At 40.9% G+C, this 15,736-nt stretch overlaps 1 protein-coding gene across 3 annotated transcripts in view; it reads left to right on the top strand.

Annotated features, from left to right (window-relative positions):
• Positions 1 to 15,736, top strand: part of Tlcd4 (TLC domain containing 4) — a 60,689-nt gene that overhangs the window by 30,449 nt on the left and 14,504 nt on the right. For all 3 annotated transcript variants that reach the window (XM_021644450.2, XM_021644451.2, XM_060392815.1), the window contains exons 3-5: positions 318 to 407; positions 2,982 to 3,040; positions 5,212 to 5,306. In XM_021644450.2, the coding sequence (XP_021500125.1) occupies positions 318 to 407; positions 2,982 to 3,040; positions 5,212 to 5,306 (244 nt within the window). The remainder of the gene's footprint in view (positions 1 to 317; positions 408 to 2,981; positions 3,041 to 5,211; positions 5,307 to 15,736) is intronic.

A 15,736-nucleotide genomic window follows, 5' to 3' on the forward strand; every position in this document is an offset into this window, starting at 1 on the left:
GACTGGTCTCAAACCTATGGAGATCCATCTGCCTCTGCCACATCCCTGGTCTCTAATGATTGATTGGTGCTGGGGATTTAACCTAGAGTTTTATGCATGCCAGGCAAGTGCTCTGCTTCTGAGCCATGCCCCTGGCCCTTGTACATGACAGGGTTCAGTGACTCTCAGATGTGCTCTCCTCCTACACTTCACTCTTTCATGTTTAACTTTTAATGCTTCAAGGTGTAAATTTTTCAGGATGGAAAACGTCTTAGAGGAACAAGTTATTCATTGCAAGGAATCTGAGATCTTTGTGTGTGTGCCTTGTTTCATTTCAGGGTAGTGTCTACGTGCCACTCTTTGCTGGTTGGGACTTTTGGCTTATACCTGTTCTTCTTTGATGAGGCTACTATAGCTGATCCACTCTGGTAAGCCGTTTTTTTCCCAGCTACTGCCTTTTATTTATGCTTTGATATTAATTTTTAAAATTTATTTTTTATTTTATGTACATTGATGTTTTGCCTTGTATGTATGTCTGTGAGGGTGTTGGATCCTGGAATTACAGACAGTAGTGAACTGCCATGTGGATGCTGGGAATTGAACCCCGGTCCACTGGAAAAGCAGCCAGTGTTCTTAACTGCTGAGCCAACTCTCCAGCCTGATATTAATTATTAATGAAAGCCTCATTTACATTCCTTTAAAACAGAAAACATATCGATTATCTCTGATGCATGCCTTATTAAAGTGCTTGTATTCAGTCCTGCTTCAGCCAATTACATTAAAATGGTTTTAGATTTGAACACAAATGTTGAGGGCTGTTTTGCTTTCATATTGCAATTGCTGTCGCAAGCAAGAAGAATGTGATTATTTGAGCAAAACCAAGTTATTTATTACAAATGCTGTTGCGGATAAAATAGTGTCTTCATTGAGCTAAGACAGTCTGCTGCAGCAGTCACTACTTAAGACTGGTCTTCAAATTTGTGTGTGACCCATTGTTTGCCATCAGAGAATGGAAATGAGACTTTTAGATGGCCATGCAAGAGGAATTAAAATCTACATTTAGAAATATTTACCTAATATTTAGGTAATACTCTAAGGTAACCATAGAGATGCATCTTTTTGAAAACATTGAGTATGGCTATAATTGCAGAAATTTTGCAAACTGCTGGAGTAGCATAGGAAGGCCTGGGTCAGCTTCACGTAAGGGCGTAGGAGTGCGGGAAGTATGGATGTGAGGTGGGTTTGTGGGATACAGGATAATTTAGCCAGGTGTTTTGACCATCACTGTGTGACTACATGGGTACCACCCCTGACATAAGTATAAAATTATCCCTTCAGGATTATACCAGCTTATACATTTTCATTAGGAAGATTTTTTTTTCAAAGTGACTCAGATTTTTTTTTTCAAAATTTAGAATCTTTCATACCTTGACATTCTCAGTCTAAACAAATTGTAGGTTTAATTCCCTCATGTTAATTTTCTTAACATGGTTGTAAACAGAACCTTTCCTTTGAGAAGTACATTTTCCAAAATATAAATAAAGAAATAAATAATTGATGTGGCTTCTTGGCCAAGTTTTGCCTTGGTAACTTTTACCTAATTGTATATTCTGTGACTTATTCCAGGTCCAATTTTCCTGGATTGCACTTAGAGGCTAAAGTGTGTGAAAAACATGCGACTTTGCTTCTGTATTTCTGTTTTAGTTCAGCTAGTGCCAGTTTTTCTGTGTGTTAATTTCAGAGTAATACTACAAATGACAGGAAGGATGGGGTAAATAGGTACCATCCTAGGCTGGTGAGATGCTCGCCAGATTACAGCCTCCCAAGCCTGGGAACCTGAGTTCAACCCCTGGGACCCACAGAAAAGGTGGAAAAAAGATCTTCTGAACGTTGTCCTCTGACTTACACACACACACACACACACACACACACACACGTACTAGCATGTGCACACCTACACTCACACACATCATACATATATTTGCACAACACTCATTTATTATTATTAATAATAATAATAATAATGGAAATAGGAAAATTAAAATAAATACATTATGTTGATATGCATATATGACCCTGGTTACAACACCAGGGTCAAATTGTCCTGTTCTGACTGTATTCAAGGGTGATAGGCAAGTCCCTCTAATCCTCAGTAGAGTAATAGTGATGGGACTGCATTACCCCCAAATTGAATGGGTTATAGATGATTTCCCATTTCAGCATCTAAAATTTCATTTCATTCCTATGTGAACAAATCATATGAAGACACTTGTAAGTCTTTTCATAAAATTACTTTTTTTTTGTACTTTTAAAAATCATATATGTGTATATATGTGTATGTAAAAAATTGTGGCTAGTTGTGCAGTCAGAAGTGTTATCTTAGCTAGCACCAGGCTCAGACAGGTTTGTAACAGAGTCCAGAATCAAAAGTGACCCACTCTCCACAAGGGCCAGTGGGTTCTTGGGCATCCTCCAAGGGCATTGGACCTGGTGCATGCCGCAACTCACCAAGTGTTCTGCTCATGGATTTGGAGGCTTCTGGGAATAGTTGTAAGCTCTTCCTAAAATACAGAGTCTGCTCTTGGTCATCATTAGGAGGTCTGTTTTTGACTCTTTAAACCCCGTACGGATTGGTGTTAAATGGTTTCTTAGAAGAGTTCAGTTTTTAAATGCCAAGAATCAATGACTAGTCCTTAGGAAGACCCTGGAGGCTGGCTTGGACTTAGAGTAGACATTATGGGGAGTAGGAGCAGCAGGTCTTCTGAGTGAAAAAATTCATACTGTGTTGGGGTGTGTTGATACATCCTGTGATCCTAGCAAGGGAACCGGAAGCAAGCCATCAGGAATTCAAGTTCAAGGGTGGCCCTAGCAAGTTTGAGGCCAGCCTGGACCACACGAAGCCTTGTCGCAATAAACAAGATGAAAAAGAAAACCACCATATGTTTAGGAAGATAATGTGATGGGTTTTTGTTTTGTTTTGTTTCTGTTTTAAATATGTTTAGGGGTGATCCATCGCTTGTGAAATTGAATATTGCAACTACTTCAGGCTACCTCATTTCTGGTATGTTGTAACATTGTTCATTGCTATTGCTTTTTCAACTCCCCATGGAATGATGCAAAGAATACACTCTTCATGATTTTGGATTGTTTGAAAAATATAGCTGTAAGGATCTTTACAGGGGAAAATAAAACCTTCAAAGACGGCAGAGCCTGAAATTTAGTTTTTGGCTTTGCTTTCTAGACCTCGAGAAAGGCCTCAAATAATAGAGGCCTTAACACTTAAAAAGAAAAAAGAAAAAAAAAAAAAAAACAACAACAACAACAATGGTTTTTCTCTTTCTCAAAGAGCCTATTACTATAAAGCTAATGAAGGGTAATCTGTACCCCTCAGTAGCCAGGGCCCTTGAAGAATGTTCAGTAGTCATGGTTTTTTGTTTGGGTAAAGTTTGCACATACACGCTGTCTAGAAGTGATCAGTTAAGGTGTGGGCTCCCACTCCACATTCCCCTCTGCTCTGCTTTCTTTCATGTTGGCTGTTTGGGTTGGCATTTTTCACAGTGACAAGGGAAATAGAGAATATGCCATCTTAATTGCAGCTAGAAACATTTTGGATTATTTTACTCAAATGAGAAAGATATTAGCCACAATTTGGACGTTTATTATATAAGAATCCTATTTTATAATTCTAAAGCTTACCAAATAACTGAAAGAAAATACAAGCCAAAGTAGAATATGACACAACAATGATAAAGATGGGATGAATTTAAATAGAAAACTTATGTGTCATGAAGATGTAAATTGTAACAAAAATAATTATATTGCAATAAGTCACTCTTTAAGAGGAAGGAATAAGTTTTAGGGAAATGGTTTGATATCCCGGTTTAAAAAAGGAACTCGTCAACATGCTGGGGAAAGGCTTGCCCATTTGACAGAAAACGAGGCTGTTGACAAGATCACACAAGATTCATAGTATGCCCACGTTCCTGGTTTAACTACTGCCTTTGCAGACTAGCAATTCTCAGGCAGTCTTTTTTATGTTCATTTGTTTTTGTTTTTGAAACAGGGTTCCCACACTGACCTCAAACTTGCTATGTAGTCAAGGATAACATTCAGCTTTAGATGCCTCCAACTTAAAATTGCTGATATAAACAGACTTCTCCAGGGATCTTCTGTGGTGCTGAGCACCAAACCCAGGGCTCCTTCATGCTAGGCAAGCACTCCACAGAGCTACATCCTCAGCAGCTCAGAATCTTGGACAAAAATAAAATTATTAAGATACTCCCAAATAAGACAGCAATCCACAAGACGCTGAGTGCACAAAGTGTGGTTATCTTAGTCTCTATAGACTATGCTACAAAATTGTCATAGCTTATGATCAAGGAACATGCAGACAGAATATACAGAGAAATGGATGTATTTGGAGAAAGGTATCAGGTAATTACTGATATTCTTACATTATTTTTCTTAGTTATAATATTTAGTTTCTCCTTAAAATTTACAGTTTGAATCCTCTTTCAAACTGTTTATATGTAGTTTTGTGCTAGTAACTTTTGCTTTTAAAAATGAAATCCTACATTCTAGATGCTCTAATCCAAAAGTGTGAACCCATGGTGGCCATCAGTCTTCCAGGCTACGTTTGATGTTCAACTGTTTGCTAGGGAAAGCATGGGTTCATATTCTGAACAGTTTCTGTTTTGTTAAACTACACTGTTCTCTAAGTCCTGATACTTCGACCGAGCATCTATTGATGAGAAATTGTGCCTTCTCTTTCTTTGTCCACTTTCTGAATAGGCATAGTTCTTGGTGGTTTTACTAGTTTTTGTTAATATTTAGCTGTACCTTTGATTTTTTTTTTCTGTTGAGCATGTTAGGAAGTGTATGCCTGTTATCCCAGCATTGAAACAGGAGGATAAGGAGTTCCAGGTGAACCTTGGCTACATAGCACATTGGAAGCTAGTTAAGCTACATGAGCTCTTTCTAAAAAAAAATAAAATTATATATATGTATATATGTTATAGACATATATATATGTCTATAAATATATAGACAGGACAGAAAAGTGGGTGGAGTCAGGGATGAATGACAGGATTCTGGTATCAGAGCAGACACCCAGGAGTTAACAATGAGCTAAAATACACTTATAAAAAAAAACAAAAAAATAAATAAATAAAATACACTTATAAAACCAAGCACCTGTTTTCCAGTCTGACATCTCATTTATTTTTCTTGCAGATTTATTGATTATACTTTTGAATTGGAAAGTGATTGGCGACAAGTTTTTTGTCATTCATCATTGCTCAGCACTAGCTGCATTCTTCTTTGTACTGGTGAGTGCCAGCATTCATAGTATCCTAGCCAGTAGACACAGCTGGAAAGAGACACATAAATCTAAGCATATAAGTCTTTTTGTCTGTCTGTTTGGTTTTTTGTTCATTTATTTTGAGACAGGTTCTCTTTGTGTAGCCCTGGCTGTCCTGGAATCAATTTATAGAGCAGGCCGGCCTAGAACTCATAGAGCTCAGCCAGCCTCTGCCTTCTGAGCTCTGTGATTAAAGGCTTGTGTCACCACACCCCATCATTCTGTGAGCATTAATTCAAAGTGGGCACACTCTTAAGTTAACTTATAATAAATTCATATGTGGTTTTCTGCTAGTGTTTTTTTGTCCTAATTTGTTTAGTTTGGTTTTGGTCTTTTGAGATGGGGTCTCATACAGCATAGGCTAGCTGAGCCTAATCTTGAAATAACTCCCTCTCCTTTTCCCCTTGCATCAATTGCACCAAATATATATTAAAAAGAAAAGCAGTGCGTTACATTACAATCTTGTCAAGCTTATTCAGGAGTTATATGCATTTTCTCCCGTGCTTATGGGCTCTTTGTCTTTTAAGTAATCATAATGATAAATTCACAGAAGATATCAATGTGGCTGAAGTTACAATTATGGCAACTTTTTTTTTTTTGAGGATTTCACACGCATACTGTATTGACATCATTTCCATCCCTCCTTCTCCCTCATGCAACTTCTCCCCTAAACTCTTGACTTTCCTGCCTTTACCTCTCAAGCGGAGGCATGACAAGCTTGGGCCACCACTCGTGCCTTAGTGTGTGTCTTTGCATTCATAAACCAAGCCAGGCAAATGACACTAACTACTTGAGTTTCCACTTAAAAACAAAAACAAAAACAAAAAACAAAAAAACAGAACAACCCAAACAAACCTAGGACATTGCAGATGTAGATCCTTGTCTTTCTCGATGCATTTGTGATTTAACAGCCTTGGATGTGTGTAGATTTCAGTGCTTTTTAGCAAAAGAAGTTTCTAAGTGTCTGCTATTAATATTGTTACACTTCCTTGAATGTATGAAGGGTTTTTCCTCATGCAGTAAGCTCACACAAAATAATAATTATTTTTTGGAGTAAAATGTTATAAAATTATTATTTATAAGAATCATTTAGAAGCACTTGACTTCCTGCCTGCAACTGTCTAAAGATCATTTTTTTAAATGATCTTGTTATTGGAACTAAATAAAAAAGCAGGAGTAGAGGCAAGTTTCTTGCTGGTTTAAAATACGTAAATATATACTCTAATGAAGAAATAGTTCCAAAAACAGGATGTGGATTTTAGATATTACAGGTTATACATAGGCTTTTAAAACACACACACATGTATGCACATATCTTTATGCATATGAGTGTTTTACCTACATGTATGTATGTATGTATGTATGTATGTGTACCACATGCATATCTGGCTTGAGGGAAGCCAGAAGGACGTGCGCCCTCGGAACAGGAATTACAGACAGTTGCGAACCACCATGTGGGTGCCGGGCATTCCTCTGCAAGAGCAACACCTGTCCTTAGCCGTGGAGTGATCTCTCCAGCACCCACACCTAGGTTTTGCAATACCTTTGCATGTCTGTGTATGCTGTGTGCTTGTGTGTGTGTGTATGTGTGTGCATGTATGTGTGCATTTCCCTCTGGAGGCCAGAGGTACTAATGCCCTTGGTTTTTGAGACAGGTGTTTCACTGGCTTGGAATATACCAAGTAGACTAGGCCGGCTGCCCACTGGGCCTGTGGGTTCAACCTGTCTCTCTGTCTCCCCAGAGCTGGGATTTCAAGTTATGCACCATCAGGCCTGGCTGTTGTGTTTATGGGTGCTAGGTGTTGAATTTAGCTCTCTCTGCTTGCAAGGCAAGCATTTTCCGACCGAGCTCTCTCCCCAGCCTTAGGCTATATGTTTCCAGGATGGTTTTTGTACTTCTCTCTACCACATTCACCAGATTAAATTTTTTTCCTACCAGGGTAATCTAAATCTTGGGAATTCCGCTTCTGTCTGTACAAAGAAGTAAACAGGCTAAGCTTTTTAAACTGCCACCCAGCTTACTCCCCTGAGAAAGGAGGCTGGTCAGCAAGGGGAGCATGATGTCATCCCTCACTGTGAGAATATGCATTGATCTGTGCTTTAATACATTAAAATATTTATTATGGAGGTGTTTTGTGTCATGTATATCTGTGCACCATGTATGTGCTTGGTGCCCTGGGAGGCCAGAAGGAAACATTAGATCCCCCAGAGCTAGAGTTGCGGATGGTTGTGATTCACCATTTGGGGGTTGGGAATCAATCCTGGGTCTACTGGGCGAGTGGCGGTGCTCTTAACCCCCGAGCCATCTCTCCAGCCCCTTAATGCATTTTTAGAAGGACACTCCCCTCCCCCTACTGTGTCGTCTCATCCTGATGTCTTTGCTATGCTCTTTTATTATTATTTTTTTTCTTATGACTCAATGTGCTTAGTTTTCTTTTTTATGACTCACTGCCTGGCTCCAGCCAAACCACACCTGTGTATAATTAGTTACAGTTCCTTCCGAAAACATGTGAACTTGGAAGTCATTGCATGTACATCATCCTCAGCTCGGCACTGTTGCAGTGTCCTGGCATCTACTTATTACACCCATCTGCTGCAGTTTAGGAAGAAACTTTGGTTTCTAATGGGTCTTCATCAATTCATTTAAAAGTCTTGGTTGCAATGTGTCCTAAGGGCCACATTTCTGTGTGGTTTCCTCTGTTTAACACTTTACCTCAGTTTATATATTAGAAATACCCTAGAGCGGTTGTGTATGAAGTCCTATTGGAAGCAAAAGACTTTGTTGTGCCATATTCACCAAAAACTGGTAGTTTTGTGGCAGATTCTAAGGATTAGGAAAATATTGGCTCTTTATTTAGCCTTTATTTAGGGGCTGGAATGCTGTTGCCCAGTAATCATTGGGGCCTGAGCTTGATTCCTCAGCTCTTGGGTGAAAAAGTGGACATGGTAGCTCATGCTTGTTACTCTACTCTTGGGAGGGGAGCCAGGTGGATATTCTAGCCAGCTAGTTAGCTAAATAGGCATGTTCCAGACCAATGAAAAGACAGCGTCTCAAAAAATAAGGGGGACTGGGGCTGGAGAGATGGCTCAGTAGTTAAGAGTACTGGCTGCGGTTCCAGAGGTCCTGAGTTCAATTCTCAGCAACCACATGGTGCCTCACAACAGTCTGTAATGGGAACTGATGCCCTCTTCTGGGTGTGTGTGAAGACAGATTACTCATATTCATAACAATAAATATATATTTTTTAAATCTTAAAAAAATAAGGGGACATTAACTAGAGAAGACATCCAAGCTTGACCTCTAGCCTGCACATGCACATGTGGACACCTGCACACACATATGCATGCACACACAAACACATACACATCAAATGTTTTTTTCTCGGTGTAGACTTGGCTGTCCTGGACTAGCTCTGTAGATCAGTCTAGCCTCGAACTCAAGGAGATCTGCCTGCCCCTGCCACCCCGAGTGCTGGATTACATCATAAATTTTTATCTCTATACAAATGCCGTGTATTAAATGCCTCTCACTAATTTATGGTTAATGGAATTAGGAAGCAAAATCCTTAGTTTAAAAAGATTTTGTTCTTGGAAACAGGGTTTCACTAAGTAACTCTTAGTGTCCTGGAATATGCTATATAGACCAGCCCAGCCTTGAACTCTCAGAGACACAACTGTCTCTGCCTCCCCTCCTAAGTACTGGGATTAAAGGCCTTGTGTCTCGCCCAGCTAAAAAGATTTTAATAGTGTACTTAACTATAGTCAACACATACAAATACTGTATCCCCACCACCCTCGTTTTTTCCCATTAGGACAGCCTAAAGAAGAAGCATAGGAGCTAAGGAGATGGCTCACTGGTTAAAGAGCCTGCTCTGTGAGCTTGAGGACTGAGTTCGGACCCCCAGAACATAAATGCTGGGGCATGCAGTGCCTCCCCCCTCCATGAATGCCAGCCTTAGCAAGATAGAGAAGAGGTTCCCAGAGAAAGACTAGGTATACCACCAGCTCTTGGGCTCTATTGAGGGACCCTGCCTCAATGAATAAAGTGGATGGAGGAGAGCAATGGAGGGTGATTTCCATCAACTTAAGGCCTCCACACACATATGTACTGTGTGTAAACATGCATGCTCACATGAGCACTGCATATACACATGGAAATGGTAAGAAAAGAAAAAAATTAGGTAACTACCATAGTAGTTATGTTTCTAAATGTTAGGTATTTGTTCAGCGTTTACTGCTTGGTATAGAATGTTTGATGTGAGCATTCTCTTAAGTTGCAGGCATAGCTGAGTTTCTGTTTGTCTTTTCCTCAGCTTTAGGTTAGGAAATGGACTTGAAGTGCTAAGAAAAGGAAAAAGTAAGCAAAGGACAGGGAAGGCAGGGCCTTTGCCTGCTGTTTCACAGTCCTCTGGGAACAAGGGATTTGGAATAACTTCAGCAAAGCAGTCTCTTTATCCTAAGCTTGTTGTTGTTTTTTAATCCTATTTTTCTTTCAATACGGATATAAATAAGGAAAGAAAACAGCTGGTGGATTGTGCCGTCACACGGTCACATGCCGGTTCAAATGGAAATCTTGACCATTTGAAAGGTAGCTCCCTTTGTATCCGGAGCTCCAAGCTTGGCGTGTTGAACCCTGACAGCGGAGGCTGTCAGGACCCCAGCTCTTAACGTTTTAGCTCTGAATTGCTCCTCGGCACCCGGAGATAGCTTTGTGGGTCTCCCAGGAGCCTTACTTGCAGTGTCTCCCCTTCACGCACCTTCTGTGTTCTCCTCTGAGCTCCACTGCCCCTCACGTTCTCAGCACCCACAATCCTTGGTAGCCTCACATCTCCATAATCTTTGCTCTCGGACCTGTCTCTCTTCCTCCCATCCTCCTTCTCTCTCTCTTTTCAATTTCTTCCCATTTTTTTTCTTCTTTTGACTGGTTCTCTACTGTAGCCCAGTCTGTCTGTTTTGGAACTCGTACGTAGACCAGGCTGGTCTTAAACTCACAGAAATCTGTCTTAAGTGGTTTCTTAAATCTTCAGTTCTACAGCAACTGCCGGGTGGGCCTGGAGTTTGTCAGCCTTGATAGTCACCCACTGCCCATGCGAGTAGCTTCGCCTACCCTCCCTTACACCAAGGTGGACAGTTCTACCGTAGTGGACGATGCCTCAAGGCATCTCCGCTGCGTCACAGAGGCTGTGTACAAAGGGAAGAAAGAGCTGGACTGCCAGCTGATGAGAGAGCTGATGAAGCAGCCAGGAGTGGATAAACACGAGGTGCCGTGGATGTAGGAGGTACCTCCCCACCAGGTTGACATCTGATCCAGGAAGACTAGAGTATCTGTGTCTAAGGCTATCCTGTTGCGGGCAGAATCATTTAAGGATCACCTGAAGCTGACTTTGGCAAAGTAGAACTTCCTACTTCGGCAGGGTAGTTTGGGTGGTTCCCTAACTCCAGTGTCTTCTAGTCTGGAGTCTTGTGAAGGCATTGGTGGTTGGATGAGAGTCTGCCGCATCCATGAGAGTCGTTAAACTATTGATTGTCCAGATGACACCCTGGGAACCCCTGAAAAGCTTGACTGACAAGCTTCAAAAATGGTGGATGGAAGTTTTCATTGTCACCTTTTAACACTCAACCTGTCCAAGGGTCCCAGCAATGTCCTTCACAGTCTTGGCCAACTCTGGAACTGTGAAGCTGATAGCAGTGTCTCCCAGGCCAGGTTTCTTCTCTTCCCATCCTGGTAAAGTTGCTCAGTTTCCACTCTGTGCAGTTGCTGTTCTGGCCTGCCATGAGGGATGGACCTGACAGCTGTCAGTCAAGCTACCGAACCACCTTCCTTGATAGCTCCAGTCATTTAAAATGAAAGATTTTGCAGGCAGTCAACAGTTTTCTTCAGTGAGCTTAAAAAATAATACTTAACTTTTAGACGTTAAATAACTTCAGTCTGGGTCTCTGAGCCATCTCTGGGCTTGGCTTTTTTTGTTTTTAAATCACCATATACCATTAGCCAAGAAGATCAGCCTGCTCATCCTGGTCAATATTTTACTCTTAAATTAGATTTTCCTAAGAGCAAGCTTATTGTGACCTTTCTTATTAGATGCCTAGAATAATCGGGTCCTCAGAGAGGAAATAGGTTCTTAGTTGCCAAAAACTGGGCAGAAAGGATAATAGGGGCTCATTATTTCATGGGACCAGAGTTTTAGCCGAGAATTTGAAAAAGTTCTGGGAATGTTACAGTAATGGTTGTATGAACGTCCTTAACATCACTGATGCCATGTTGTGTATATTTTATAACAATAAATTAAGAAAAGAAATCTTATTTATGGAAATCTGGGAAGAAAAACTATTGTGTTGGACAATGTATGATATTCTTAAAATAAAGCTACATACTAGAATGGTAAGCCTAAATGAATAGAGCTTAAATTTGCATTTAGATTTGATAACTTGTGGAAGAAAGAAGCCCTGGAGTAGTAGTTGGCCACACTTTATCTCCATCAAGAGCGTATCACATCTGAAATGAAAACAGTTTTCAAACTTAGGTTCCACCAGGAAAGACACAGTGTCTAATTGGAAAAAGTTCTCATTTGCCTGTTTGGAGTACACCCAACGTGGCCCCTATCTGGAGTCTCTAATCTTGCTTGTGTTCAGAGGAGAAATACTCAGGAGAGCAGTCAGTTGACTGTAGAGGCAAGATTAGATTAGGTACCAATTTGTATTGTGACTGATAATTGAAGGGCCCAGAGATCAGAGCCGGAAGGGAGAAGTGGTTACAGGGCACCTAGCTTTGAATTGTCCCTAGCAACGTCGAGGGGACTGTAAAGCAGAAGAGGGAGGAGATTTACTCTAACTTGACTGTTCACATTAATTATAATTCCAATTCAGATATTGTAACCATAATTAATATGAACAGTCAAGTTAGAGTATTCTGAACTAAGAGGTGTGTGTGTGTGTGTGTGTGTGTGTGTGTGTGTTGTGAGCCTGTGGTTTCTACTAGAGAACTATTGAAAAAACAAACAAACAAACAAACATCCAGGCATGGTGGTGCATGCCTGTAATTCCAGCACCCCGGTGTTCAGGCCAGAAAATAGCAAGTTTGAGGCCAGTATATACTACGGGACAGGCAGATCCTTTCTCAGTAATTCAGTAAATAAATAAGTAACCAGTGATAAGTTAGTGATACCACAGTAACTTAGGGAATGAAAAGGGATAGTTTCTTTTTTCCTCTAAACATAGTATTGGCTGCACTTGGTGTGTGTGATTACAGTTGATGTAGATTGTACATATATACCTTTCCAGATTTTCTGAGAGCTTTTGAGACATGTAGGACCAAATTTGGTCTTAAAAATACTCACGTTGGGTTGGGTATGGGGGCCTGTGTTCTAAAATTCCAGCACAGAACTCCGGAAGCAGAGGCAGGCAGACTTCTGTGAGTTTCAGACCAGTTAGGGCTACACCGTGAGATCTTGTCTCAGCAAAAGTTTATATTTAGATTGGCAGAAAAAGTAGAGAAGCTTTCGTAGGTCAGAAGACATTACGGAGAGAGTCCCTGGGAAAAGACATCCCCTCTTCTCGGGAGATATTCAGGACTTGGGCTGGCAGGAAATACAGTCTGTGGAATCATGGTGGGATTGGCAGGAAATGGGGTTTGTGAGGACATGGTAGTTGGTGCATATTTGGGTAGACATAGCCACCTCGGGCATGGGGTGGAAATTCTAGCTAACGTGCTCTGTATTTTTACAGTTCACAAAATGGTTATACGATCTGTAGCCAGAGAACTTGATAGAGCTGGCATGCTGGTGATGTTATGCAAGAAAGAAATCAGAAGGCTGACATAGTGGTGCATGCCTGTAATCTCAGTACTTGGGAGGCAGAGGCAGGCAGAGGCCAGCCTGGTCTATAGAGTTAGTTCCAGGAGAGCCAGGACTACACAGAGAAACAGAGATGTTAGGAGGGCAGTCAGAGTGGGGAGGACATTCGCAGGTGAGAGAACCTGTCTCAGACAGTCATGTGGAGAGTGGCAATGGAAGACAGGTGACACTGACCTCTGCCCTACTCAAGCACCTGCATAGGTGAGTGCATCTGGACACATGAGACTCGTGTGCATAAAACACATGAACATTAAAGAAAGAGGGGCCACTGAGCTGGCTCAGCAGGCAAAGGCCCTTGCTGGGCAAGCCTGAGACCTGAATTCCATTTCCAGACCCTACAGGAAGATGGAAGGAGTGGTTTAACACAGTTGTCCTCTGCCTTCCGTACAGACACTGTGCCACTTGCACCCCTCCACAGCGATCTGTCACACACAATAATAATGCTTGTTCTCAGGCCCTTTGCTGCTCTAGGCACCATAATTAAGAGCCGCTGTACTCCAAATAAAAGAGTGAAGATTTTTCTTGAGCTCGAGAGAATTTAGAAGGCCTCACATTTTCTTAAAGTGTAGAGAATTTGCACTTTGGGTGAATATGGTTAGAGAAAGACATTTCCAAGGTACTATTTTTACCCGCAACTTGATATTTAAAGGACATCATAAAGTTGTGTTGGCTCTCATACTCATTTGGTTCCTTGGTTCTCGGCCACATTTTTTCTATGACACGATAGGAGTTAGAAGTGGGCAACAGCAGTTTTCAATATAGTGTATTTCCTAAGCATACTTTTGAGCTCACCATTAACCAGAGAGAAAAGTTTTAAACTGTAATTAAGACTAAAGTTGCTGCTGTTTTATTATTTCACTGTTTTTATAACTTTAGGATGTCTATTTTAAAATTCTTTTATTATTATTATTATTACTATTATTATTATTATTATTTTAAATGGGGGCCAACTGGTGAAATGGCTTCGCAGTTAACCGCACTGGCTGCTCTTCCAGAGGACCTGGTTCAATTCCCAGCACCCACATGGCAGCTTATAACTGTTTGTAACTCCAGTCCTAGGGGAATCTGACACCCTCTTCTGGCCTCCATAGCACCAGGCACACATATGGTGCACATATAAACATGTAGGCAAAACACCCATATGTATAAAATAAGTCAGTTAGCCAATAAATAAATAAAAATTAAAAAAAAAAACAAATTTGGTAGTGGCTCTCACCTTTAGAAAAGCTGCGCTTTTGAAGGATGCAGGAAGTCATCTGGCAAGGAAGTTCATTTACTTTAGAACTGTATTATCCCCTGTTTTGTAGGTGTCTGCTTAGTCGCAGTGGGCATAGTTATGTCCCTTGCCACAGACTTCAAACATCTGACCCAAAGAAGAAAAAAGCTGTTAATCGAAAACAGACTAGAGCCAGGCAAGGTGGCACACGCCTGTAATCTCAGCACTCAGGGAGGCAGAGGCAGGTGGATCTCAGTGAGTTCGAGACCAGCCTAGTTTACAAAATGAGTCCAGGACAGCCAAGGTTACACAGAGAAACCCTGTCTGGAAGAGAGAGAGAGAGAGAGAGATAAAGAGAGAGGGACACAGAGAGAGAAGAGCTGCATTTAGCACGGATGAGGAAATTTACCTCTGAAGAACAAGAACTCATGCTTATCACACACATGAATCCGTGATAGTGAGGAGTGACTCAGCTGGACATGGTGGCACACACCTGCAATCCCAGCACTTGGCAGGTGAGCCCGGGAGGATCCCAAGTTGAAGGCTAGCCTCAGGTATACGTAAAGTGAGTCTGTCTCACAGCAAAACAGGACGGGGGACAGACAGACAGACAGAAACAACCAAAAATAGAGAAATTATCGTAACAAAAAAATATTTCTAAGATTTTCTTACCTGGTTTAAGTAAGAATCCCTCTAAGAATAACTTTTTTGCATAATTTACCTCAACAAGAGTTATGTATTTTCAAAGTTCATCTCTCTTGCTTTAATTCACTACAGAATTGATAGAGAAAAGGCAGAGAACTTCAGTTTTTATATTAAACATATTTATTCTTCTAGTCTCATTTAAAAAAAATAATTGATTTCTTTTGAGACAGGGACTTGTTATGTAGCCCAGGTTGGCTAGAACTTACAATCTTCCTCAGTGCTGGGATAACAGGTGTGTGCCATCATGTTGAAATTTCACCCCCTTTTAAGTCAAATACTCCAACCAGTTTATTCTTCAAAGATTTATCTATTTGTTACTTTTATGTGTATGTGTCTGTATGTATCATATATGTGGTATGGTGCATCCTGTGTGTGCCTGGTGCTCACAGAGACCAGAAGAGGACGCCAGGTTCCCTGGAACAAGAGTTAGAAGCAGTTAAGAGCTGCCATGTGGGTGCTGGGAGCCAAATCCGCCAAATCCGGGGCTTCTGCAAGAGTAGCAAGTGCTTTCAACTGCTGAGCCATCTTTCCAGCCCCTTTGACCAATTCTTCTGGACAAACTCATTTGTGCTTTTAACAAGTCACCACAATTTTTTATTAAGAATGTTCATAAAATATGCATGA

The sequence above is a fragment of the Meriones unguiculatus genome, chromosome 10, assembly GCF_030254825.1.
Source record: "Meriones unguiculatus strain TT.TT164.6M chromosome 10, Bangor_MerUng_6.1, whole genome shotgun sequence".
Classification (NCBI taxonomy): Eukaryota; Metazoa; Chordata; class Mammalia; order Rodentia; family Muridae; genus Meriones; species Meriones unguiculatus.